We start from the raw sequence: 23,950 nt of genomic DNA, 5'->3' as shown, positions 1-23,950 counted from the left end.
CGCAAAAAAAAAAAATAAAAAAAACCGTACTGTTTATAATGTACGTGTAATATAGCACATTAATATATAATTGTATAAAAAAAATACGAAATCAGTTTAATAATATGACTCCCTGCGGTCTTGTGGGATTTGGGGAAGAAAGAGAGAGAAACACCCGTTTTCCATAAACGGGATATTTGGATGAGACGAGCCCTTTTCTGTTTGCAAAAATCCTTTTCTACTGGAATAGTTAATTGATGGGTTTTATATGAATTTTATAACCAATAGCTCGATACGTATATAATTCATGAATGCACGATTCGTTTTCAGTTCGTTAGTAAAAAAAAATGGAAAGTACAATGAAAAGGAAAAAGTATTGGGTGCCAACAAACAAAGTGTAGTAAATTAAACAACGCGCTCTTTAACGGTTTACTAGCGAAGCTCGTGATAATGAATAATATTGTGTACAAGATTAGATTATCTTCGTAAGGGATAAAACAAAAAAAAAAACAAAACACACCAAAAACTGGCGTAGTCTTTGCTCCTCTCTCTATTACCGACGTATGTGTGGGTGTTGCGTAGATGTAATAAATAATAATTAAATAAATCTGAGTTTAGTGACTACAAATGTGTTCTTCCATCCGCAACACAATAATAATAATAATGGGAAGCGGTAGCAGCATCGGTGCGCGTGTACGTGCGTAGCTGTATAGCTGGAGAAGTTATAACAGAGCAGTTAGAAGTAGATGGATATCAACCGGAAGTCGGTTCGATGGGAGCGGATAGCTGGTAGTGCATTATGAGCTTCACAAGTGGTGACGCATTTGTGTCTTCGCTTTCATACTCGTCATATTGTACGGGTTTGTCTAAAGTTCTGTCTTCTATTTGGCAAACTCTCTCTCTCTTTCATTTTGTTTTAAGCGCATTTGCTTTATCTGCAGTTAAGTGCACACCGCTACAGATGCGTTCTGCGTCCTGCGTGTGTACCCTCCCGTAAGGAAGATGGCGAAATAGGGGTGTGTGTCTGCTATCACCCAGTTTTTTTTACTTCTCGGCTAATCTATTCGCGCACGCTATTTCTGGTTGCTCTTTTTATCGGTCAGGCAAATTTCGCAACACCTGCTACGCTTAACTGTTTTGCAATTACAACCACACATACACACACACCCCCATGAGTTTCATTACTTCATTCGCTTGCCGTGTTTCAGCGAACGAAAAGGTCAAAAGCTATATGAAAATTACACAACTATAAGGGGGAGCAGCGCGCCAATAATTAAAAAGAAGTATTCCAATAATATTACTACTATCGTACCGTTTACATCACATAAGAAACTGCATCAGACGACAAATAAGGGTGTATGTAAATATAGTGCGAAAAATCAATAAATAGTTCCTTCCATCCATTCCAGTTCTCGTGTTTCGTTTAGTAAATATTTCCTTCTGCGTATGCTCCTTTCATCCTCTGCGTATGCATTTCATATTCTATCCCCGCAAAAACAAAAGGCAATGCACTCTCTCTTTCTCGTTCGAATAAGATTTAAATATAAATACGTCAAAAGAGTTATGTGTAACCCAAAAAAAAGAAGCCCACCATTATCTGAGACCTATTTTTCCCGGTAGCATGTTAGGGCGCGCAACACTATCAGCTGGTGTTGCGTACCTGTATCGCCGGGACCCTGGATTAAATTCAGGCAATCCAACACAATACAGATGGAAAAGGATGCACACAATAAACCTGCGCTAACTTATGCAAGTTATGTTAAATTCTTTACACAAACAGCAAACAAAAAAAACGGAGAGATCGTGAAGAATTCGGCTCCATCATATCTCTCTGTCTTTTGTGCTGAAAAAAAAAATACCAACCGGCGAGCGTGGCAGCGGTGGTGCGACACAAAACGAAAGTCCCATTGAAAAAAGTTCATCTTTTCCATATTACGTCACACAGAAGGACGTCAAACACGTTCGAACAGAGTTATGCTTTCTACCGTACCTAAGGTGTGCTGCTGCTGCTTTTGTTGCTGCTTCCACTGCCACTCGCCACAAGCTGGGGGGAAGGGTGTTTTTATATTGTGAGTTGAGAGTAGTGTGATTCGACGACGGAGCTCAACATATTAAACACCGGAAGCCGGTCCTCCTGCCCCATGCCGATAGGGGCCATATTGTTGACAACACCTGCGTGACCAATCGATCCACCACCTCCACCCATCTTCATGGCGACTAGCGAGGGTGATGACGGTGGTGGTGTGGCCATTGGCGACAGGCCCTCGATCGGACTGGCCGGTGGGCTGGTTGGGAATAGGAACGGTTGCGGAATGGCACCACCCTGCTGCAGCGTGGGACTGATCGCTTCCGGGAAGAAGTTCGCCATCGAGGTGGTTGGGCTCAGCGACAGCGAGCCGATCGGTGAGGCCCGATCAGAACCGGTGGACATCGACAGTGCCGGGCTGAGTGGCAACTGATGATGGTGTTGTTGCTGATGATGATGAAGCTGTTGCTGCTGTTGCTGCTGAGCATGAGCGATAGACGATTGCTGCAGAATGGCCGTTTGCAGCTGTGCAATCGACATTGCCTTGTGCTGCTGCTGCTGCTGCTGTTGCTGACTGTGGTGATGGCCGTGTCCATGATGATGCTGCTGCTGATTGTTGCTGTTAAGCATACTGGGACCGTTGCCGGTTCTGGTCCCGGTCTGCGACGACTGGGATGATGAGTTGTTGCCGCCGGCAGCGGCTGCAGCAGCCGCAGCCAACCGTGCATGATAGGCCGCCACGTTGCGGTTGTGGTTGCGCGCTTCTTCGGCATTGTGCACGAAGTGACAGCGTGGCCCGTACGGACAGAAGCCGACGCTGTGGAACGTGCGGCACAGTTCCGTCTTGTACTTCGGGTGGCGCTGCAGATTACGCAGCTCCTGCATGCCGTGCGCGAACTGACACTTGTCACCGTACTTGCACTCTCCCGCCTCCTCGTACGGTCGGCAGAGCTCGGTTTTGTATCTGGCGTTGGCAAAACGATAGGAAAATGGATGCGAATGTTGAGGATTAGCGAAAATTGTGCAAACGTTGCGATCGCTTTACAGCAGCGAAAAAAACAGGGCAAAAACCACACTTACCTCGAGGTATTTACTTGCTGTGGCAGCGGTTCGGACTGCGTTCGTTCCAACTTCCGGTGACCGGAGGAGGAGGAAGTGGTGTTGCTAGTAGTAGCGAGCTGGTTGCTGTTGTTGCCGTTGTTGCTGCTAATGGAGTTGGCGCTGTTGCTGCCGCTGCTGGCAAAGCTGATGTCCTGGGTCAGCTTGATCCCGTTCAGGGCGATCATCTCCAGCAGATTTCCCACCATCTGGCGGGTCGCTGGCTGGGAAGCGGTACGGTACAGGGTGTGATGGTGTGACGCTCCGCCACCTCCACCACCACCACCACCACCACCACCATTGTTGCCCTGTTGCTGCTTGTGCTGCGCGGCAGTATCATCCAGATCCAGCAGCAGCCGACTCAGCTGGTTCTTGCGATGGAAGTGCGGCGACTGCTGAGATTGCTGCTGCTCGATATGATGGTTGCCGTTGAGCGTTTGCTGCGCGTTGCCATTGGTGTTGGTAGCGGCCAACGCAGCGGTAACATTGAAGGTGGACGCAAACACAAACCCGTTGCTGTTGCTGGACGCACCGCCGACGGGCGTGATGTTGTGCACGTTGCCCCCGCCAACACCACCACCGCCAACGATCATCTGTGTGTTGCCTCGGGAAGCGTTTGTCTGGTTCTGGAATCGAAAGGAAAGCAAAATGTTGCGGATCAATACTTTGTTGATGGAACATTATGTGTAAGTTATTGAGCACACGCGTTAATGATGAGTGAATCTGATTCATGTATCTCTGATCTGAATCCATGAGAGCTTCATGAATCAATGAGAGATCCATGATTCCATGAGAGTTCCATAAATCTATTGTGAGTCGAGTAATGACTAAAATGAACCTACGAGAAACTTTATTTAATTAAAAAGTTTAATTGAACACAACACTAAAAAATAGTGTTTTTTTTTATATCAGGGGTGCAAACCTTTGCAACCGCTCTATCTTATCAACAGAACGCAGCTCTCTCGTCCTTCCTCATTGTTGCTATAAATGGCGAAAAAAAAAACCACTCACATTGAGATAACGGCCTGAACACCGACACATCAACGTGTCGGCGACGTGTTGTTGTTGTTGTTGCCGCGAATCGAACAACTTGTGCAAAACCTTGTCGCGGAATGTTGATAGCGGAATGCTCTCATCGAAACAACCCTCCCCTGCGTGCCGATCGATAACGGGAAGAACCGCGGTACGCGTGTTGGTAATAAGCGTAATGTGAGACCCCGGACCCCAGGCATCGGAAATAATGATGCACACGTTCGAAACTAGGGAACGACTGGTTACCACCCCAGTGCGGCCTTCTTTCTTTCTCTCGTTGCATAACGGACCCAAAACCGTTCGTTTCCATCTGGCTCCGGCTGAGAAAAGCAGCTTTCGCGCGCCAAAAACCAAAAAAAAACCACGCTACCTTCTTGTCTGGGTGCAGACAAAACTTTCACAACCTTGCCGAAGGACGTCACCGACCGGCCACAGGGCCTGAGTGAAAAAAAAAACAGTCGGCATTATTCGGACATCCGTACGCGCGGCGTATGACAGCTATTATGGTTGTGTTTTGTTTTCTTTTCATTTGCAGTGTGTGTGTGTGTGTGTGTGTGTGTGTTTTGATTACAATTCTTCATCTCTTGCTCCACGAGGATCGAACAAAACGCACGAGACAACATCATCGTCACGGGCCACACTCCACACGCACAACCGGAGGGACAAGTTTACCTCCCCCACCCGCGAACTGGGGGTTGAAGCATTCGAATGGGACACAGCCACAAGTTTTGGTTGTGTCATAATTCCTCCCCTTCCTCTACTCCTCTCTTCCGAAATCATGCAATCAACAAAAAACCAACCCCCCTCGAACGCGCGAACGGTTCGCGTAAATGTTGCATATGGTCAAAGCCGAAGTGAAAGTGTCCTAATTTCTCAAGCCCCCGGTGGTGGTTCGTTCACGAGGCAACAACAACAAAAAATAGAGGCTTGTGGCTATATTTCAGAAGGAACACAGCGGTTGGCGCCACACATTCCCACTTTCGCTGGCCCTCCCGGTTGTCTCGTAAGCCTTGTTGCGGGGATTACTCTCTTCGCTGTAATTGAAGTCTAATGATATTAGATGCATTTCTGAAGCACTTCTTGGTGTTCGAATTTTTTAAGACTTTTTTTTCTGAAATTCCAACTCTTCTTACGAGCTATAAAAAACTTCAACTGCTGCATATTTTTAATAACCAAAAAAAAAACTGGAATTATGACGCTTGCAGGAGGCACTTTTCCGCAAAGCAACATAATCGACGAGGATAGAGGAATCGTCTGTGAAAACCCGCGATCATCTATGTTGCCATTCCTAGCTTCCTTCTTCATTCTTCTCTCCCCCCGGCGGTACACAACCAGGGGCAGGCAGGCACACACGTGACAGGCAGTGCCGCATGGACATGTGGATCTCGGATGGTGGTACTGCGAGATGATGTAACGCAATCGTAATGGTGGAGAGAATGCCATCGAAATGGAAAGGATGGAAAGGAAGGAAAAACAACAAAAACGAACAAAATAACCGTTACAACACGCACACACCGGTGGCTGTTGTGTCGGTTCCGATTGGGCATCTTTTCTTTGCGTCTAAAGATTGCGTGAGCAGCGGCATAGGAGGAACCAACCAAAAAAAAATGAAAGGGAATCTAGGTTTATCTCACCTTTTCTCTTCCAGCCGTGGAAAACAACAAGTGTATCTTGAGTTTAAGAAGAAAAAAAAAATACACATTTTACTTCACGTAGAACTTCTACTTAGCCTTCGTGAGAAAATCGCCACTTCCGTTTCGGTTCCCCCCCAAACGTGACAACGCAACCACCACTGAGTTCGTTGAAAGATGGAAGTTTTTCAAGGCAACAAGGCATGGGAAATTTTTCGCACCAAACTACCTTTTGTGGCAGATAAAAAACACATATATCGGAACCGACACAAACAAGGAACACAACACCCCCAAAACCCCAAACTGTGGGAGCCCAACATGGAGGAGCTGCATTTTCCGTTCTGTTCTACGGGTTGTGTTGCTGTTGTCGTTATTGCAAAAGTAGCAAAATGTCATCCGTAGGGGGGTATTATGGGGTGGTATTGTTTCCATTCTTCGGTTTGCATTTCCCACGCATATATGTTCGTGCGGCAGGAAGGCCCCCGCTGGTGTATCAAGAGAGAAACCCCCCACCCGACCGACAGCCATATGCATTGCGTCTCTTTACCATTGGTTGTCCTCCACCGAAACTCAGAGTGGCTCATGATCGTTGGAAATGTGTTTCCTGCATTAGGAAATCCCTCCCCCAAAGGTTCTTAAAAGTCGTCGAAAGATTTCCGTCCCACTGGGCGCGAGGAGGTGTGGATTAATTTATTAACAAGTACGCCTGAATGGAACATTTCGATACAAGGTGGTGTATTTTTAACAGTCCACAGAACCATCCACCACTGGTCTTTAAAGATATGCACACCAAACGAGCGCGAGAGCGCCTGGAGACCCCCAGCAGAAAACGCCGTTCCGAACGAAAACCGGTTCCAAAAAGCCTTCCTTCTTTCGCTCTAGGGTCGGCGGGGTTTTTTTTTTTGGTGGGAGTGAGCACGTTTTCATGAAGCTTGCAGTACACAACGCACCAAAGAACAGCCCTCGATCGTAACGGTGCCAACCTCTGCGCGCCAGACGGAATGGGTGTTTTATGGCATATACATAGATATCCGGAGCAGTAGCATACCGGTTCACCGTAGCATAAAGCGTACGTAAGGCAGGCTTCCGTTTCGAAAGTGAACGTGGGATTGGTACACAGATAGAGTTCAATTCTCTTTCCTCGAGTGCCTCCGGTTTTGTTCCCCAATATTTCTCGTCTAATTCTGAGATTTTAGTGGAAACTTCTAGAGCTATTTTGCTACCTCGTCTATTACAATTCTAATTCTTATTGCCAACGAAATTGGGTACCAAAAGTGATTTTATACAAAATTTCGACGAGATAGTTACAAACTTTCAAAGCTTTCGAATATCTGCTGCATTAGACGAGATTGCACCGTGAAGACCATTCCTCTGTCCCAAAGTTTCCTCCAGGCTCCGGTTTTGTTGGCCACGATCGTGTGCACACGTCAGCGGGGGGATATGACAGGTCTAACCGTAAGTGCAACGGTGGAAGGGATGCACTGCACAAGAGGACCGTTAAATCGTGCAAATGAAACTCCCCCCCACCTTAGGGCCGTCGGCGATCAAAACCGGTCTCGTCGCCCCGACCGAGGACAGAGAGGACCTGACCGAATAGATCAAGGCGAATCTGATTGTGACACCCCGCCACACAGCGCCTTCCCACTCACCAGTTGTGATATCTTCGTTGTGAGCCTGGCGATGGCTAGAGGAGACTTGGAACATGCTAATAATTGTACCGCAACACCACACCTTTCCATTTCATTTGGCACGCTTTAAGTTGCCGTCGTGTACACACAGCTGGGACACCCCCCCTCGGGGTAATCGAAGATCTCTGGGTAAGGAAAACCCGCAGCAGTGCACTTTCCGACCGGCGTGAGGTGGGTCAAAGATAGCATTACACCCAGCAACAAGGAAGTTCGTGGTTTGACGACCACACTCTCTGGGGGCTGGGGGGTTTTGCTATCGATTGCCCGTGGGGAGCCCGTTTAGGATAATTTACGCGATCTGCAATTACTACTAACCGCGCGTTAGAAAAAGTACAAGAAGGTGTCTTTCAAGTGCTCCTGCCTGGGCAGAGTTTAGAGCTGCAGGGTATAGAAACTCGGAAGAATTAAGAGCAACACTGGCGAATTCGCAACCACCGACAGCAAACCCAACCTCAACAATTGAGGCGCCTCCGATCGCCAAGATGCGATGGGGCAGATAGATAACAGGGGACAAAATAACCTCACAATCTCCCCATTTTCTTCATTGCTGCATGCAAAACAAGCTCTCGTTTTCAATAAGCACTACGTGTGGGGGATAGGTGGTGGAGCAAAAAAATCCCCCCCCCCCCCCGTTACTGACGCGATTGCCGGGCGACTCTTCCGGTGCTTTGGCACTCCCTCACCTCACACATCTCGGGTGCAGTGAAAATGAAAGTGAAAAGGTAAAACCGTAACAACTTCACGTCTTCGTGACACTGCTTCTCCCATTCACAGTTCCACAGGCACCTTCAAAAGTAAGGGGAGGGAGCAGAAGGAGGGGGGGAGATTGATTTTTCTTACCTTCACTTTTTTTTTGCGCTAGACCGCGCGCACATACACCCTTCGGCCCTGTGTAGTGGGTGGGAGGGCTTTTGGTGGCCGGTAGCGGCTAAAGAAATCAGTGCCCTTTCTCGTTTCCTGGATGCGCGCCCCGCCGTTAAAAAAAAACAAGTGTAACGGCGAGGTGCAAGTGCAGAGCGCAACTGCACGTTTAATGCAATGGGTGTTACAGTAGATTTCACCCCGTCTTTATCAGTTTCGTGTCTCGCGGATAATGCAGAAGGTCGAAATAGAGAGCGAAGGAAAGGGCAAAAAGCAATAACGCTTTGGGTGGATTTTCACTTTGCATTGAAGGTACGCAACGAATAGCTCAAAAACAGGGGATTATCTGACCGTTAGTCAAGCAAAACGCATAGCACATTGTAAGCGTACCATTTGATAATGAAAATTTTGCACCAAAAATATGCGTCATTTTTGTCTTATCATCTGCTCCGTTTATCTTAAATGGTGGCATCAAACAAAAGTGCTCCGCCTTTACGTATTCGAGTATGTAACAACACTTCTCGGTTGCACAAGGACTCTCGTTGAGCAACTTTCTTCAACCGTCCCGGATGTTGGGAAGTCCCCGTAACGTTTCGTTTCACAACCGCGCGGCGCATCGACAAACCTTGGAGTGTCGGCCACAGTGTTGGTGGTGCACGCAATTCCGCGGCGCATGTCCGGGCAAATTGTCCATTACATTTTGCCACAGCTCGCACACACATAAGCGTCGCCGAGTGTCCTACATTTTAGTGCAAACCCCGGGAAAGACCGGGGGCTTGTTCCGCTGCCATTCCGGACGCGGGATAGACACCGCGTGCACCATCGCCACAACACATAATAGGGAGCGCGATGGTGCCCGGTCGGGCACGCGCTGTTTTAATTCACAATTGCCTGTGCTTGTGGTCAATGTCAGTTCAGGAGCTTGATGCGCGTACGATCGCGCACGATGGGTGTGTTTGTGTGTGGTCAAAAAAAAGGTTGAAGAGGGGAAAGGGAGAGTTAGAGGTTTCGAATTTCGGCCACCCCGATTTCACGATGTGTCCGAAATACGGCCGCGCTTCTTCTGATACGCTTTTACTTTCGTCAAGGTCAAACGCGACCCGCAAAGCACTCGAAATGAAACAGAAGGAAGAAGGAAAACACGGCAAGAAATGGGTTCGCACACGAAACTGTGTTCAAGCCACGCCAAGACCAAAAGGGTGGTAGCAGAGGGGTTCGATCTTCAATGGCACAAGACCTTCCTTCGATATGCTAGGCCACTATACTATAGCTTCCCAGTATACAGCCCGTTGTCTCGATTCACAATCAATCCGGGGTGGTTGTGTTGTGTGAACTCCGGCGGGGCGGCGCATATGGAGGGAAAATCGTTTGTTTGAAGTTGGGTGATTTAGGCCACCCGACACATCGTACTCCGCCGTGCGCGCCTGAACTTGTACGTTACACACTTCACACACACACACACTGGGTGTTGCTTGTGTTTTTTTTTTGTTTCCTCTTGGTGCGACTAATCGTGCGATCGCATAAGCCTGCCCTGCTGAATAATGAATGAACAATTTGGGCGGAAACACTTCGCAGTGTGTGCACCACACACAGAGCCGTTGGAGGCACCTTAAGTTCCGTTTTGCAAGGTGGTATTTGGCTCTACAAAGTATTTGATCATCGCTTAAAATGTGAGCCAATCCACCAACGAACAGATATTGAAGTAAAAACAGGATATTTGAAACTTGCCATAATTATTATTTTAGCAATAAATCCACTTAATATTAACAAAAGATCAAATCGGAAATAAAAAATAAAATATTTTGCCAATTTTATTCTTAAAATTCGTATAAAATCCCACAATCATCTCACTGCCATGCTTCCAGAAACAATTAATCCCTGCTGTATCTCGAATGCAAAATGAATCTGCTGCTGCTCATTGTTGCAGTGCGGGCGTGTTGTCTCAAACAAGAGCCTTGTTGGGGTGTCGTTTGCACACACACACACGGCTGCTGGAGCAAACACTTGGGTTTTACCACCCCATCACACAACAAGTTTGTTGCGTGTCTACGGATAATTATTTTCGGGTAGCGCTAGACCATCACCAACAAAATGTTGTCTACCTCGCGCTTCTCCAATACACACAACGGGAGAAGAACCCGGCGGAGGAGAGCTAAGATACTCGAAATTATAGTCAAACGGGCAGCTGTGTCTCGACGAGTTGTGCACGGACATAATAATACACGATACGTCCGCGTACGCACCAGCCACTTGTGAAAAAGTTTCATCATAGTGCGATCGTTTTGCAAACACCTGCGAAATGAATTTAATCAACAAGACAGCCCTCTTCCAGCAGAGATAACACAACAACCACAATGCGGCCGTCACCTTACATATTCATACGAGTTGCCCGTAGTGTCATGCATTATTACACTAATTGACATTTTATGCGTTTTTATCATAATGATATAAAGTTGCTAAACTAAATTAGTAAACACTAATGAATCTTTTGAGAAGAGTCATTCGTATGTATCTTAAGTGAGGAGTCATTTAAACGAAGAAATCGAATCCCAAAAGATTCATGTATCCTCAGACTAATGGCGAAATAAAGGTCTCAGAGATCTAAATCTTTTGGCATGAATTAATCTTTTAGGACTCATTAATCTTGTTTGATTCATGAATCGGAACCAGATTCACCCAACGCTAACTATCACTTAGCTTATAAAAATTATAGCAAAATAAAAACAATTTTCTGAACTTATAGCATCACCAAGTTCATTTTCTGTTCATTTATGCTGCTATTCGTTTACACTACAAAGTTCGATTCTTATTCAAATTAAAAAAAAAAAAACAAACATCTTACTGATGCTTTCGTCTGCTTATAATTGTTTAGCGATACTGAAGACACATCCATTGAAATATTATTTTTGTTTATAAAAATATGCATCGCGATGCATTGATAATGCCAGACATATTAAACTTGTTGCCCGAAGAAATAAAATATAAATTAATTACATCTCTACAAGGGTTAAGTTATGTGCCGGACGTGCTGCTGCCCGGAGGGAATTGGAAAACGTTCGTTGCAAAACAACACCAAAAATCACAATTCTATTATTCAACATTTACACGTCCACGATTTAGGAAGCTTGAATTACCCACATTATAATAAATTATCCCGCCCAGATAAGGGAAGGCGGCGCTCACAGCGGTTTGTTCTCTCTTGTGCACGAAACGAAAGTGTTGCAACGCGAGTGCAATGGACTGTATGGAGACTACTTTTCTTCTCCAAAACCGCCTACAAACACACACACACACACACATACAGCGTATATCTGTGTGCAGAAATTGACAGCAAGGAAATGAGGGAAATTGAAATCGCGCGTATCATAACGCGCCCTGCACGGCAGCAAACGGCAGCAGCAGCAATTGCATTTCGTGATAAATTTTCATCTCGTTACCGACCCGTGGCATGGATGATGTCGTGGGCCGCCCGGCGTGGTGCGCTAAAATGCAGCGCAACGCATAATAAAAGTGCTGCGTGGGCCACAACGACGCCAACGTCCCGCGCACCAAAAGGGCTTTTAGGGCCGGGGGGGGGGGCGGAGCAAGGAAACCACTAATTATGAACTCGATCTGCTCATTTCCGCGCGAAAATCCTCCCACACGTACAAAACAGATTGTGTTTTGTTTGATTGAAAGAGACTTTGCGTTCGTGGGTTATAAAAGGCGCATGATTGTTGGTGCCACCCCTCCCCACCCCCCCATATACAACATGACACTATCTACCCCCATTACTCAAGACTCACACACACACACAAGATTATTATGCTGTAGATACGATACACGCCTTCCGGTTTTATTGCTACTTAGTACAGGATGATGGAAAGCTCAATTCTTCATAATGAGATGCAGGGTTACTGTGGTGGGTTTTTTTTCTGCTAATGAACCAATCTGTCAGTGTGCTTATTTTGCTAATTTGACAGCTAGCGGGTTGGTAATGGTCAACAAAAACCCCGACACACATCCGGATATCCGGAATATTAATTTCGATTTTTTTCCCCATTTTTTTTTTCGACAACTCCAACTTGGCTCTCTCTTTCTCTCCCGATTGATTTTACATTTTATCCGAGAAACTGGGATAAAGCGTCCAAATACGGGCACACGGACCAACCACCAACCCGGACACACTCATGGGAGTGCGAAACAAAAAATCACAAACCATCGTCTGATTATGTAAAAGTCACCCCGCGCTCACATCAAAACACACCTCTACCCCTTGTGTGTATATGCTTTTCTGTTTTTAGTTTACCAAGCCCGTTTCGGTTTGCCAATTTTTAAGGTTCGGTCACTGTGAGCCGCTTACACACACATCCGTTTTTTCTTCTTCGTGGGGTGTGGGTTTTAAAAGGGGGTAGGGGCGAGGGGAGGGGGATCTCGTCCTCCTCCTGCTGGGGGGTGTGGTGGGTGTGCGGCTTTCGCGCCTTTTTTCACACCGAAAAGAAGTTTGCGCCACCATGCGAATTTTGGGGTGGTTGTAAAGTAGGGGCAGGCGGTGTTAGTGTTGTGTGAGAGAAAACTGTTTGGCGGCTGTTTGTCCTCCACGCCAAAAGGCGAAGAGATGGAGGAGTTTTGCAATGAATATGAAATGAAAGCAAAAGTTTGCCAGATGTACACACAAAACACAATTCGCACAGAGTACCCCTCCTTTTCTGTTGATTTTTTTATGGTATGATTTTATGGTAAGCGGATTTTTATAGCAAGAATTATAATTACAATTTTGAGTGATTATTTGGCATTTTTTTGAGTGAAAATAATTGCCCAAAACAAGAGGTTAAAAAAGTAGATCTTTTCACACACGCACTATTACACAACTTAACTCAGTCTGCTGGTACGCGCAATGGAACAAAAAAAAATCCCAACGAGTAAACCGTGTGGCGGAAGAAGAAAAAGAAGAAGAAACTTGCGACTCACACACATGTAACAACAATACGCACAGACTCGCCGTCCCCCCCATTAGGTTCCCGGACATAAACTGCTCACCAACCAACCACACACACACATCCTCCCCCCCCCCCCCCCCCCCCCCCTTCGTCTTGGTTCAAAAAACCGATCGCGTGATCTCGTGCGAAGAAGTATCTCCAACTTTAGCCGGTAACGAGATGACAAAAGCGGGACACCACATCCCCATCCGAACACTTCCCTCTTGCTCCTCAAGGATTTAAAAGAGAGGAGGTACTACGCACACAAAACAAAAACCGCGGAAGAAAACGATAATACTATTGCTACTGTCGGTTGTTTCGCTCGTTGATACGGTAGTGGTAGCGCTTGGTTCCGCACTCGTAACACATCAAAAGCGTTCCATAATAGTGGTGTGCAGCCGGGGGTAGCATCAAAACCATCATCATCATCTTCGTAAACGTTGGGAAGGGGGGAAGGAAATTTCGCTTTCAATATGTGCGCCACCTCCAGAGTATGATGAAAGAGAAGAGGGCACACACGTTGTATAATTGGCGGAAAAGCGCAAAATGGAGGATGAGAAGCCGAGAAAGAAATGGACTAGACCGGGTTGATGGTGGTTTTGGTGGCTCTCTCGCACAGTTCCTCCATTAGGGCGACGCGTACACGGGGGGGGGGGCTCTCGTCTATAGGAAATGATATTAGATCATGGGGTCGTGTATCTCTCGGTGAGTAGTTTGAAGTTGTTGGAAAACTGAAGCAAATCGCTCCAACAATTCAATTTGTGAGAGGAGATTTTTTTCCTTGATCAAAAATGTCTATAGCAACACCAATCGGGGGATGTATGAAGCCTTGAACTTCTAGGCAACAAACACCTGCGGGTTGTACATCTCCATAGGATGTTTGAAATTGTTGGAATACTGAAGGAAATCCTTTCAAGAATTCGATTTGTGAGAAGAGATCTGGTTGAGACTTGTCTCTTACACACATGCGGACAAAACTGCTTTAGACAATAACATTTGGGGCAGCTGTAGCTAACTTCCACAAGACAACAAGCTCATGCGGGTCGTGTGTCTCGTGGGATGTTTGAAGTTGTTGATATACTGAAGGAAATCCCTTCAAGAATTCGATTTGTGAGCAGTAATGTAGTTGAAACATGTCTCTTGAGCAAAAGTGTCTATGACAACAACATTCGGGGCGGGTGTATCTACGCTTGAACTTCCCCAAGACAACATGCTCGCGCGAGGAATGTTCAATCAATTCCCTTCCCAACTCCCACAGAGCGTGTAGCGAACCATGATTATTAACATGCTGCATAATCATCAGCGTGTTGTGCTGTGTGCTTGTGATGGCAATATGCATTAGGACGCCATTGCGAACAGCGAAACAGGGCAGGGTTAACCAACTTCCCCACACACCCAAAGAGTCACGGGTAACTTGCGCGGTACCATCGAACTGGAACCCGTTTATTTTTGCGTGGGTGATGTACAACAAACAAAAACACGATCGTTGTGGAGGTTGAAGCGATTTGCATGGTTTTGCCATTTCCATTGCAAGTCTTTGGAGCTTTAACTTGATGAAGTTAGAATTGAACTTTATTTCACAATTAAGAAGATTTTTCTTTACTCAACAATACTTTTGATACTCTCAAAAAGTTAGTTCGAGTTCTTTGAGTGTTCTGGAGAAATAATTTAAGCGCATTAAGAGCAATTAGCAATTCATCTCGCAGGGCAGTTCCGCTTTTACAACCCTCTCTCCCCCCCAATAGTAGGAATACCAAGCGGTGTTTAAATCAACGAACGCAACACAATTGTGGTTTATGGTCAAACGCTTCTCCTCCCATTTGCTCTGCTCTTTGCAACGAATACACAGCCCAACTATATTACACATTGGCTGCTATGCTCTCTCGACATGCTTCATATGCCGACCGGCCACACTTTGCTAACAACCGCACATAAATTGCTGCCCATAAAATGAAGGAGTTATTCTACGCTGCCCAAAACACCCCCCCCCCCCCCCCCCCCACCGGGGAAGGAGGGGGATGGTCCAACAGAGAGGACACCATCGGTTCGAAAACAAAGTTGCCACACATAAATGTGGTGTGGAAGCCCTCTGTGTGGAGCCCTCTACTTGTAGCTTGCAGCAGTAGGTACTTCAATTCGGGGGGTTGGATCTACCCCCACCAGCCCCCCAAAAGGATGAAAATTGTGCGGCTTGAGTCACTCAAGTAAATCCCTTTACGCTCTTTTACTTTTACTTACAAAACCATCACCAACCCTCCAAAGCCCGGCCACAAGGGTGTTGGTAAGGTGAAGGCGCAAAGTTGGTGACGCAAAACGGTCCGTATATTTTGAATTTATCTGCTAAATATGTTACACGCCATTTATGCAAGCGTGCACTTGACGTTGCGCGCATACGCATGCTGCTTACATGGGAGGGGGAAACCCAAAGAGAGCTTTGGAATGATAACACACCAAACCAAACACGCCTTTTCCGACACGCGCGCTCCCCCGGGCACCAGAATAAAAAAAAAAATGCGCCATTATTCCTTTTTGTTGTTTTTTTGTTTTTACTATTTTTTTTTACTCTCAACCCCTGTCCCGCGAATTGCTTCGGTAGCTGCTGGTGGCGCATGGCGCAAGGAGTTACCACTTATCGTAACGTAAAAGTTTCAAAGAGCTGTGTGTTTGTTGTTTTCGCATTGCGTTTGTGCTGACGGAAGGGAAAAAGAATTCATTCAACGAGAACGCTCTGCGCCACCCCCCGCGAGACGAAAGGGGAGTGGGCCCAAAGCTGAAAGCTAAAAAAAAGCGGAAGAGAATATATGGCGAGAGAGCATTGAAAAAAGGGAAAGGAACATCGGGCGAAAACACACACAAAAAAAGCTTATACTTAACTCGCGCCCCTGGATGGTTGGTGGTTAAGCGAAATTGAAAACGATTAATTTATGCAATTATTCTACCACGTTCTTTCGGGGCGGGTGTGTGCGTGTGTGTGAGTGCTTTGGCCACTTGGCTGGTTGGTTCCGGTATAGTAACTCTTCTCCGAAAGCCATTCTACCATCCCTCCCCCTTCCCTTGACGACACGGCCTAAGACGTTGCAAACCGCCTTAATGGTTCGAATTAAAGGAAGAAAAAAGTGCGGAAAAGAAATAGAAACATTAACACAGACAGCAAAAACTCTTACTTTTCAAGCATACCTGAGCGGCTAGGAGAGTGGCAACTATGGACCACCTTATGCCGAAACGAAGGGAAACAAAAGCGCTGAATGCGGACGTCGCCGTCTTCGAACGCCACAAAAGGTTTGCGCAAAGGGAAGCGAAGAAGTGGGTGGCCGAATGGCTAAGTCAGTGGGGAATAGACGGCCAAGACGCGCAACACACAATCGAATTGTTCATCAACTTTTAGGGGGATATGGATGTCGAAATGTAAAAAAAACTCCCGCGCGACTAGCGAAAAAACAAAACAAAAAAAGTTAGCTGAAGTACTTGTGGGCCCTCTCCGTAGCAAATATAGCGCCTGTGCCATGTGAAGAAAAAAAAAGAAATGTGTGTTGTGTGCCTGTCGAATAAAGGTTCAGGAAGTTTCGAACATAACACACAACGGACAACAACGAAGAAAACAAAAAAAAAAACCAGCACCAGACAGACCCCAGTCCCTCTCTCTTAGATAATCTTTGCTTCCGACGCTTCCGGGGGCGGTGTGATGGTGGGCCGATGATGATGACGAAGATGATGCGAGGAGTTGTGCAACTTAATTTCTTTTCCCCGCGTTTCTTTTTTTGCGTTTCTCTCCTTCCGATCACTTTCTTGCTGTGGATAACACAATTTTCCTTTCGTTCCTCAACGCAGACGGAAGATGAAATATTCGCACGGGCCAACTCCACCACCCAACCAACCAACGGGGAAAAAAGACTTTCTTCCGGTGTTGGAGGGTGAGGAGGAGGGAGGAGAGTTTAACCCACATTCTTCACACACAGCACACACATGTTTTTATCGTCTTGTCTTCCCCGATATATATGCAAGCTAAACATTTTTCAAATCGAAACTCGTTTTTTCAAAGATTGCAGGGTTACAGCATAAGAGTTGTCAGAAAATTAACTCATTTTCAAAGTTGTCAAAATACCTCTAAAGATGTCAAAAAGGAGGTATATAATCATCGATTGAGAAATTCTAATGATTAATTGTGTTTTGAGTATTAAAGTTGATAAAAAAAAAATAACGCAAGATATTAATCAAAAAGTTCAATTGACCGGAAGTAATAAAAATAGTTAATTACATCAAGAATCGTCCTAAAACATTGATTTCAAACGTTTGTTATTGCGCTGTTTCTCATTCTTCTTCCGCTTAGAATTAATTATTCCACCACAGAAGAAAACAATACCGTTAAAGTCTCGTAATTGTAAGGCTAAATATTTGACGAGACGTTTTGGATGACTTTTTGTAGTCAAACTTGTCACTTTGATAGATTTTTAACCGAATGACTACATTTGTAAGTCTTGTGCGGTTTACGTTAGTGATCGATAAGATCGTACGTCAAATTGCAGGGTTTACCAGTTATGAAACAGTCCCACTGAGGTTATAATTAGACAAATTAATACGAAAAATTTTATCCGTATCCTAAACTTTGCATAATTTTGATGATGATGAGAAAGTGTGTAAGCCTATTAAGAAACCCTCAAAATTCCTGAACATCGATTACTATTCGCATAACATTTACGGCACGTAAGGGAATACATTATTCATACACATAATTATTACACTATCAGTCATATCCATTGGGTTCCACCAAATTAAAGATCACTTAGTCATCCATTCTCCCCCGCGCTCCAGTGATCAAGTGTCGCATTTCCCACCAAAACAAAAAAAAGGGAAGAGATCGCGATACACAAGGTCGCAACAGTGCGTTTGCCAGGGGTGCGCTCCGTAGGAGGGGGTGGTAAAAGGGCCACACCTTATCAAGCATCTGCTATTCCGCCCCCTTGGGGACATTTACAAAAAAAACGGTTCACAGCGTTCGGGGAGCGGTTATAAAGAGACATGCACTCCCCCTCTCTTCTTTTTTTTCACGCGCTAACAGGGTTTTTCACAGGGTGACAAAATCCGGAAAACGTCACACACTGCTGGGGACTTTCCCTCCTGCTTACTATATATACACAAATGGTCCCCCCCCTCGCTTTGCTCGATCTCGATGGGAAAATCAAGTGTACCATATCATCATACACCGGCGGTGGTGGTTGCACCAGTTGCATACCCAAGAACAAGGGGAAAACTGTTGTCCAAGGTTTGCTAGCGGCGGAGCAATGACAGATAACAACAGTTAGAAGATGCGCAAACGAGGAAGAGTTTTATTATGTCGAAGGTGGGTAAGCAAACGGAGACCCCAAAAGCCCACACTCGACACCAGCATAATAAAAATATTCCGTTGCCAATATGCACACACGCTTTCTTCCCTCGTCGTGAGGGAAGGTTCCAAAGAATTCGAAGGTACGTTCTGAACAAAAGGAAGGCGCAACAGTAACTGCACCGGCACAACAACGCACCCGCATCATTCTCATCGACCGTAGCCTAGTGTGTGGTGACCCTTCGTGCTAGGGGGAGTGAGACCTGATGCACACCCCGGTTAGGGTGAGGAACGTACCCGAATTACTATCAGAACGGAAACACCACACAAAGAGTCCAACGGTGGACACACACGACCGTGACGACCTTGTGACCGCTTCCCTTCTCCTCTCCCGTTGTGATTCGCTTTTTTTTCTTTGTTTCTCCTCCCGGAAAAGTGCTGCAGCGAACCCTGCATTCTCTACCGCCTCTGCAGGCGCATGTTATCTCTAGGGTGGCTCCCCACCATCATGATGGCGCATATTATTGCAGATTTTTTTGCAGACAAAAAACAACACGATGCGTGTGTGTGTGTGTGCTTGATCCAGAGAAGGGGTTAACGATGCGTGAAGGAAGTATAAGTATGCGCAAAAAACAAACCCTCACCCATTTTGTTTCCTTCGTCATCCATCCAAAGCCGGCCACCACAAAGGGGGTCTTCTTCTCCTGTGCATGCGTATTTCGTTCGCCGTCAATGATTTGAAAAATTCATTACTCACCATCGTTGTTGGACCGGGGGGTGGATAGGGGGGGGAGGTTTTATTTCGCTGATCGCTTGATGATTCACCTGCTACGGTGGAACACATTCTACGCGCGTTTTATATAGAGCAACGTTTCAACAGCGAGATCTTCGCATTGCATTACAATACACAACGCGGACCACCGGAGAGGTGAAGCGAAAAGTGGCGGAAAAGCAACGAAAAAAACACACACACACACACATTAAGAATGCAAAAAACAATCCGGCAAACTTCCGCAAAAAAACATGGCGTAAACCCACACGTCGCGTCACGAGCACGACACCACACACCTTCAACGGTGGGGGTTTTTTTTTGGGGTGATGATGATGATATAAAAAAACGACGCACAAACAACCAGCCAGCAAAGAAATCTAATCAATGCTAATGAGAGAACCGTGCAAGAACCGGACATAGCACCACACACAACACTGCCCCCCCGAAAGCACCATTCTACGTGATTGCCTCCTCTTCCTCGGGTGTCTCTTGGTCGCGGGGACATTTTGGATCACCTCCAGCAGAAGAAGTCGCGAAGTTCCATAAACATTCTATTGAACTTTCCTTTCGGTCCGGACACATGGCGCCAAAGTAATAGAATTTGGAGCAATAGACAACAATCAACCGTCACACGAGCAAAACAAAGATGGACTAATGGAACACAACCACACACGCACACACATGCACCCCAACCAGCCAAGAATGATTTGTGGTGATTTTAAATCAAGAGCAATTAATACAGCATGACCCACGCCACGGCCGTCTCCACAAGCCGTATTGGAGCTATTTGTTTACGGAGCACCAAAGCGACAGAGCGACATCTCTCTCTCTGTAACTCCACTGTTCCACCCACTACCCACCCATCGGAGTCACCCCGGGAAAAAGGAGATCAACTCCAACCATCTGGACACAGCAGTATTCTTACCACCACCACTTCTGAGCGACTCAATTGGTGTATTCAATTTCTTCTCATTGAAGCCAATTTGTGTGGCGAAAGAACGCGCGTATCCCCCATTGCGTCAAACGAGCCGGGACACTCCGCGCCACGACACACAGATGATGTTTGGATGGGAAGGGGAGGAAGAGGAGGACTATAATATATGAAGTAAACTACTACTCTTCATCAACGCGGGGCGAAAACCTTTATCTGTCTCGCTTCGTGTTGTTGCGTGTGTGTCACTCTAACCATTGCGTATAAAGATGGGGGACCCATCAGCGTTAGCAAGAGGGCCTAGGCTAAGGCTAAAGGGATTTTCAACGCAATATGTCTCGTTGGGGGCCTCTCAAGTCTACGCAGGCAAAAACCACCAAACAGTCAACATGTGTTTTCCAGGAAGATATCGATCGTTGTGTGGTCGAGTGCGAGGGCTCTGCGTTCTAGATAAGGTTTGCGCAGCACAGTGTTCTAGCTGCTCTAGAGCCAAATCTGTGTCTCTTGGTGGTGATATCAAGTGACGCAAACCCCCGGAGAGGACTGGTTCTTCTTGAAATGTAAACCGTAATCCGCCCTAAGAGATCAAGGTTTGTACACCTTGAAGTTTGTGGTCAGAACCTGCCAACATTAAAATCTCCTTATTGAAGGAGAATGACTTCAATAAGGGTAGAATTTAATTTCTTCTGAGTTTTTTTTTAGATCTTCAACTATTATGTCCCGTTTGTTGTGATGATTCACTACACCGTGTCATCCACGTAAGGATTGATCTCACTTCTTTCTTGAGGTTCTTTCAGATATTCAACAGAACAAGTCCGAATGTTTGATAAGATCTCAAAAGCTGGGAAGCTCACTGAAGTTGTACTATAAAAATGTACTTTAGAACACTATGCAGAGAGACTTGGTCCCAAAGATCACCAAAGATTATGCATCATATAGATCGTCATTCGATGATCATTGTCCAGAAACGGTTATATCTTGGATTTAACGAATTTATTGGGAAGAATTTTTCAAACCATGAATACGACTCGTTAAAGATTTGTGGATCGCTGGATAGGTGTTGAATCTTTGATAGTTTTTGGATATTTAAGAATTCCCGAATCTCAGAACATGGATTTATTCAGATCCATAGATCTCTGGACGGTTCTTAGATCTCTGACGATTCATGAATATCTGAAGATTCCTGAACCTCAGAACACGTATTTTTTATTACAAATTAAACTTTATATACATATTAGATATTGTAATAAGGGCAACCCTAAAATTGCACTAATTGGCTTGGCTAATTTAGTTGTAATATTCTAATTTCAACAACTATTCTAGTCCGAGTTCATGATCTTGTAAATTAATAAATTTTCCACTGATCACAATTGCTCACGATCGTCAAGTCTTCAAGCTATCTTTATAGATTCGTGCATCTTCACAATAGACGTGCAGGAACATTCCTTGAGATACATCAGAATCAGAATCCAACTCTTGAAAAAAAAACAACCCTCAAAATAACAATAAATCATTAAATCTAATACACTCTTCTGTTTTTATCTTGTGCAGAAGGTGTTTGCGATTTTTAAGACCGAATCGAAGTGTCTTTTCCTCTACGACTCGGGTGTGTCCCTTTAGTTCCGCATGAACACGGAATTGTGTGGTAAGCACAGAAAAGACTTCGAGGACCTTCCCTCGAACGATTGTGCGCCCCTTCCTCGGTACTCTGGTTGGGGAAAGATCATTCGTAACACGGCCAGCGTGCAGAGGGCAGGTGATCTGGAGAAGCAGAGTAAGGAGGGTTCTCCTCCTTCCCAGTCAACCATAGCAAAAAAATAAAACCCCCCGTAAAACCTCCGGTACACCATAACGCCGTGGAGAGCAGTGAAAGTTATGACTTATTTGCTGGCTATTGGCTGCGCAAGCGCGTTGTTGTGGCTGCTGCCGATCGATCGAACTTCGGGAGGGCGCGCGCGCCACTTCCGGAGTAGTGTCCACCAGTCCCGAGGTATGCTTTAAAAAAAAAAAAACAATCGGGAAAAAAGGAAGCAAAAGCAGCACCCACCACACAACACACCGGGTTGTCTCCACTTCAACAAAAAAAAAATCGTCACAACTATAAACCTTATGCAAATGACAGTTTCACTCTTCGACTTCGACTCGAAAAAAAAGCTTACCGCAGCCGGCCTGGGAGTAGCATTTTAAGTGGAAAGAAGTGTGGCAAGGGTCCTCTTTCTCACAAGGAGTGAGGGCGATTTTTTGTTTTTGCAAAATAAAGAATCATCGTTTGCACTTCCCAATTAGAGAAACTAGAAAGAGACTACGAAAAACCTAAGGATGAATCTCACGAACCCTGGCTTTTGTTTGGTCAAAGGACGCCTTTTGGCGCCATTTGTTTCAAAAAGCAGTGAGAGGTTATCTGCCCATAAAGCACGCAGCTAATTTATAAAATGGCACTTGAACCAGTGCGAAAGTGTGTGCACACCTATAACGGGATATTACAAACGAATCCTTACCTTGCGTGGGTACTCTCCAAAGTCGTAGAGTGACGCGCTGTGCATTATCGCAGTAGACATTGTTTGTTGCTACGGTGTATGCGCTCGTAGTAAAACCAGGCTATTCGCTCCTAACGCCTGCTGCGATACGATGGACGCTTTGCAGGCACGATTTGCTTTCAGTACGACCACGGCACAACTAACACAGGCAAGCACATGTACGCACACTCCCGCCAAACAGACACTGATTTCGGTTGGTGGCGCGCTGTGACGATAACGCGGATTGATGATAAACACACGTTGCCGGGGGGGCTAGGAATATCACCGTCGATTGTGATTCGCGCTCTGGGGATCGATTACCTTCGATCTTTTCATCCACACACACACTCAGAGCCACGCATACACATGCACACTCACCTTTGTATCATTTACACTCGCCGGTGCTTTTGCTCACACGGGGCACCGCACAGAAGAAAGGATCATTTGCCTTTTCGCGTATTGGCGAATTTCGATTAAAAAAACCACCGCACACCCACAGATTCACACCGTCAGATAGGAATAAAACAATAAGCTCCAAACGAATAAAAAGCAATACGATTAGCAAATACACTTTTGCTTTTGTTTCCCGGGAACTGCTCCTACTCCGCTGTGCAGGGGTATTCCAGCAGCACACTGTATTAGCGATTTTTTTGTTGTGGTTGCAGCGAACACGGGGAGAGACAACCGAGCGCGCGTGTATATTAATAGCGTATTCGTTTTTTCTCGACGCCGGAAAAATGCACTATTTTTGCCGTTAAATAATGATTTCCACTGTAACAAAAATTCACAAAGCTCTTTCGTTCGCACTTTCCGCGCAGCGCGCGTCTCGAAGGTATTGCAGTTCTTGAAACCGGGCTCGTACCAGTGGGGGCGATTTTTACTTTGGAATCGCGCAAACTATCGCCGAAGAAGACTTTGGAGGTTGAGTTGCGCCAGGGGAGGCCAAGTGAAAAAAAAAAAACAATCGGGATCTGTTTCCTTTTTGTAACTCGTGACGATTTGTTGGACAGCTGTACGCAAATGAAAATGGTTTCCTTTTGGGGGATCACACACCTCTCTCCACGGTCACTAATATTTCACTTTTGCCACTACTACTGTAGAACGATTACTATGGATGTATCCAAAATGTTCCTTTCGT

General features: G+C 45.7%; 1 protein-coding gene across 1 annotated transcript; it reads right to left on the bottom strand.

The window, feature by feature from the left end:
* Positions 1 to 2,041: 2,041 nt before the first annotated feature.
* Positions 2,042 to 22,854, bottom strand: LOC128707457 (protein TIS11). The gene is made up of 3 exons (XM_053802409.1): positions 22,795 to 22,854; positions 3,086 to 3,729; positions 2,042 to 2,969 (listed from the first exon to the last, which is right to left on the bottom strand). Exons 1-3 carry the CDS (start codon positions 22,852 to 22,854, stop codon positions 2,042 to 2,044), a joined length of 1,632 nt encoding a protein of 543 aa, XP_053658384.1.
* Between the last annotated feature and the right edge of the window lie 1,096 nt (positions 22,855 to 23,950).

This window comes from Anopheles marshallii, chromosome 2 (genome assembly GCF_943734725.1).
Source record: "Anopheles marshallii chromosome 2, idAnoMarsDA_429_01, whole genome shotgun sequence".
Taxonomy (NCBI): domain Eukaryota; kingdom Metazoa; phylum Arthropoda; class Insecta; order Diptera; family Culicidae; genus Anopheles; species Anopheles marshallii.
This window is presented reverse-complemented; position numbering and strand designations above follow the sequence as displayed.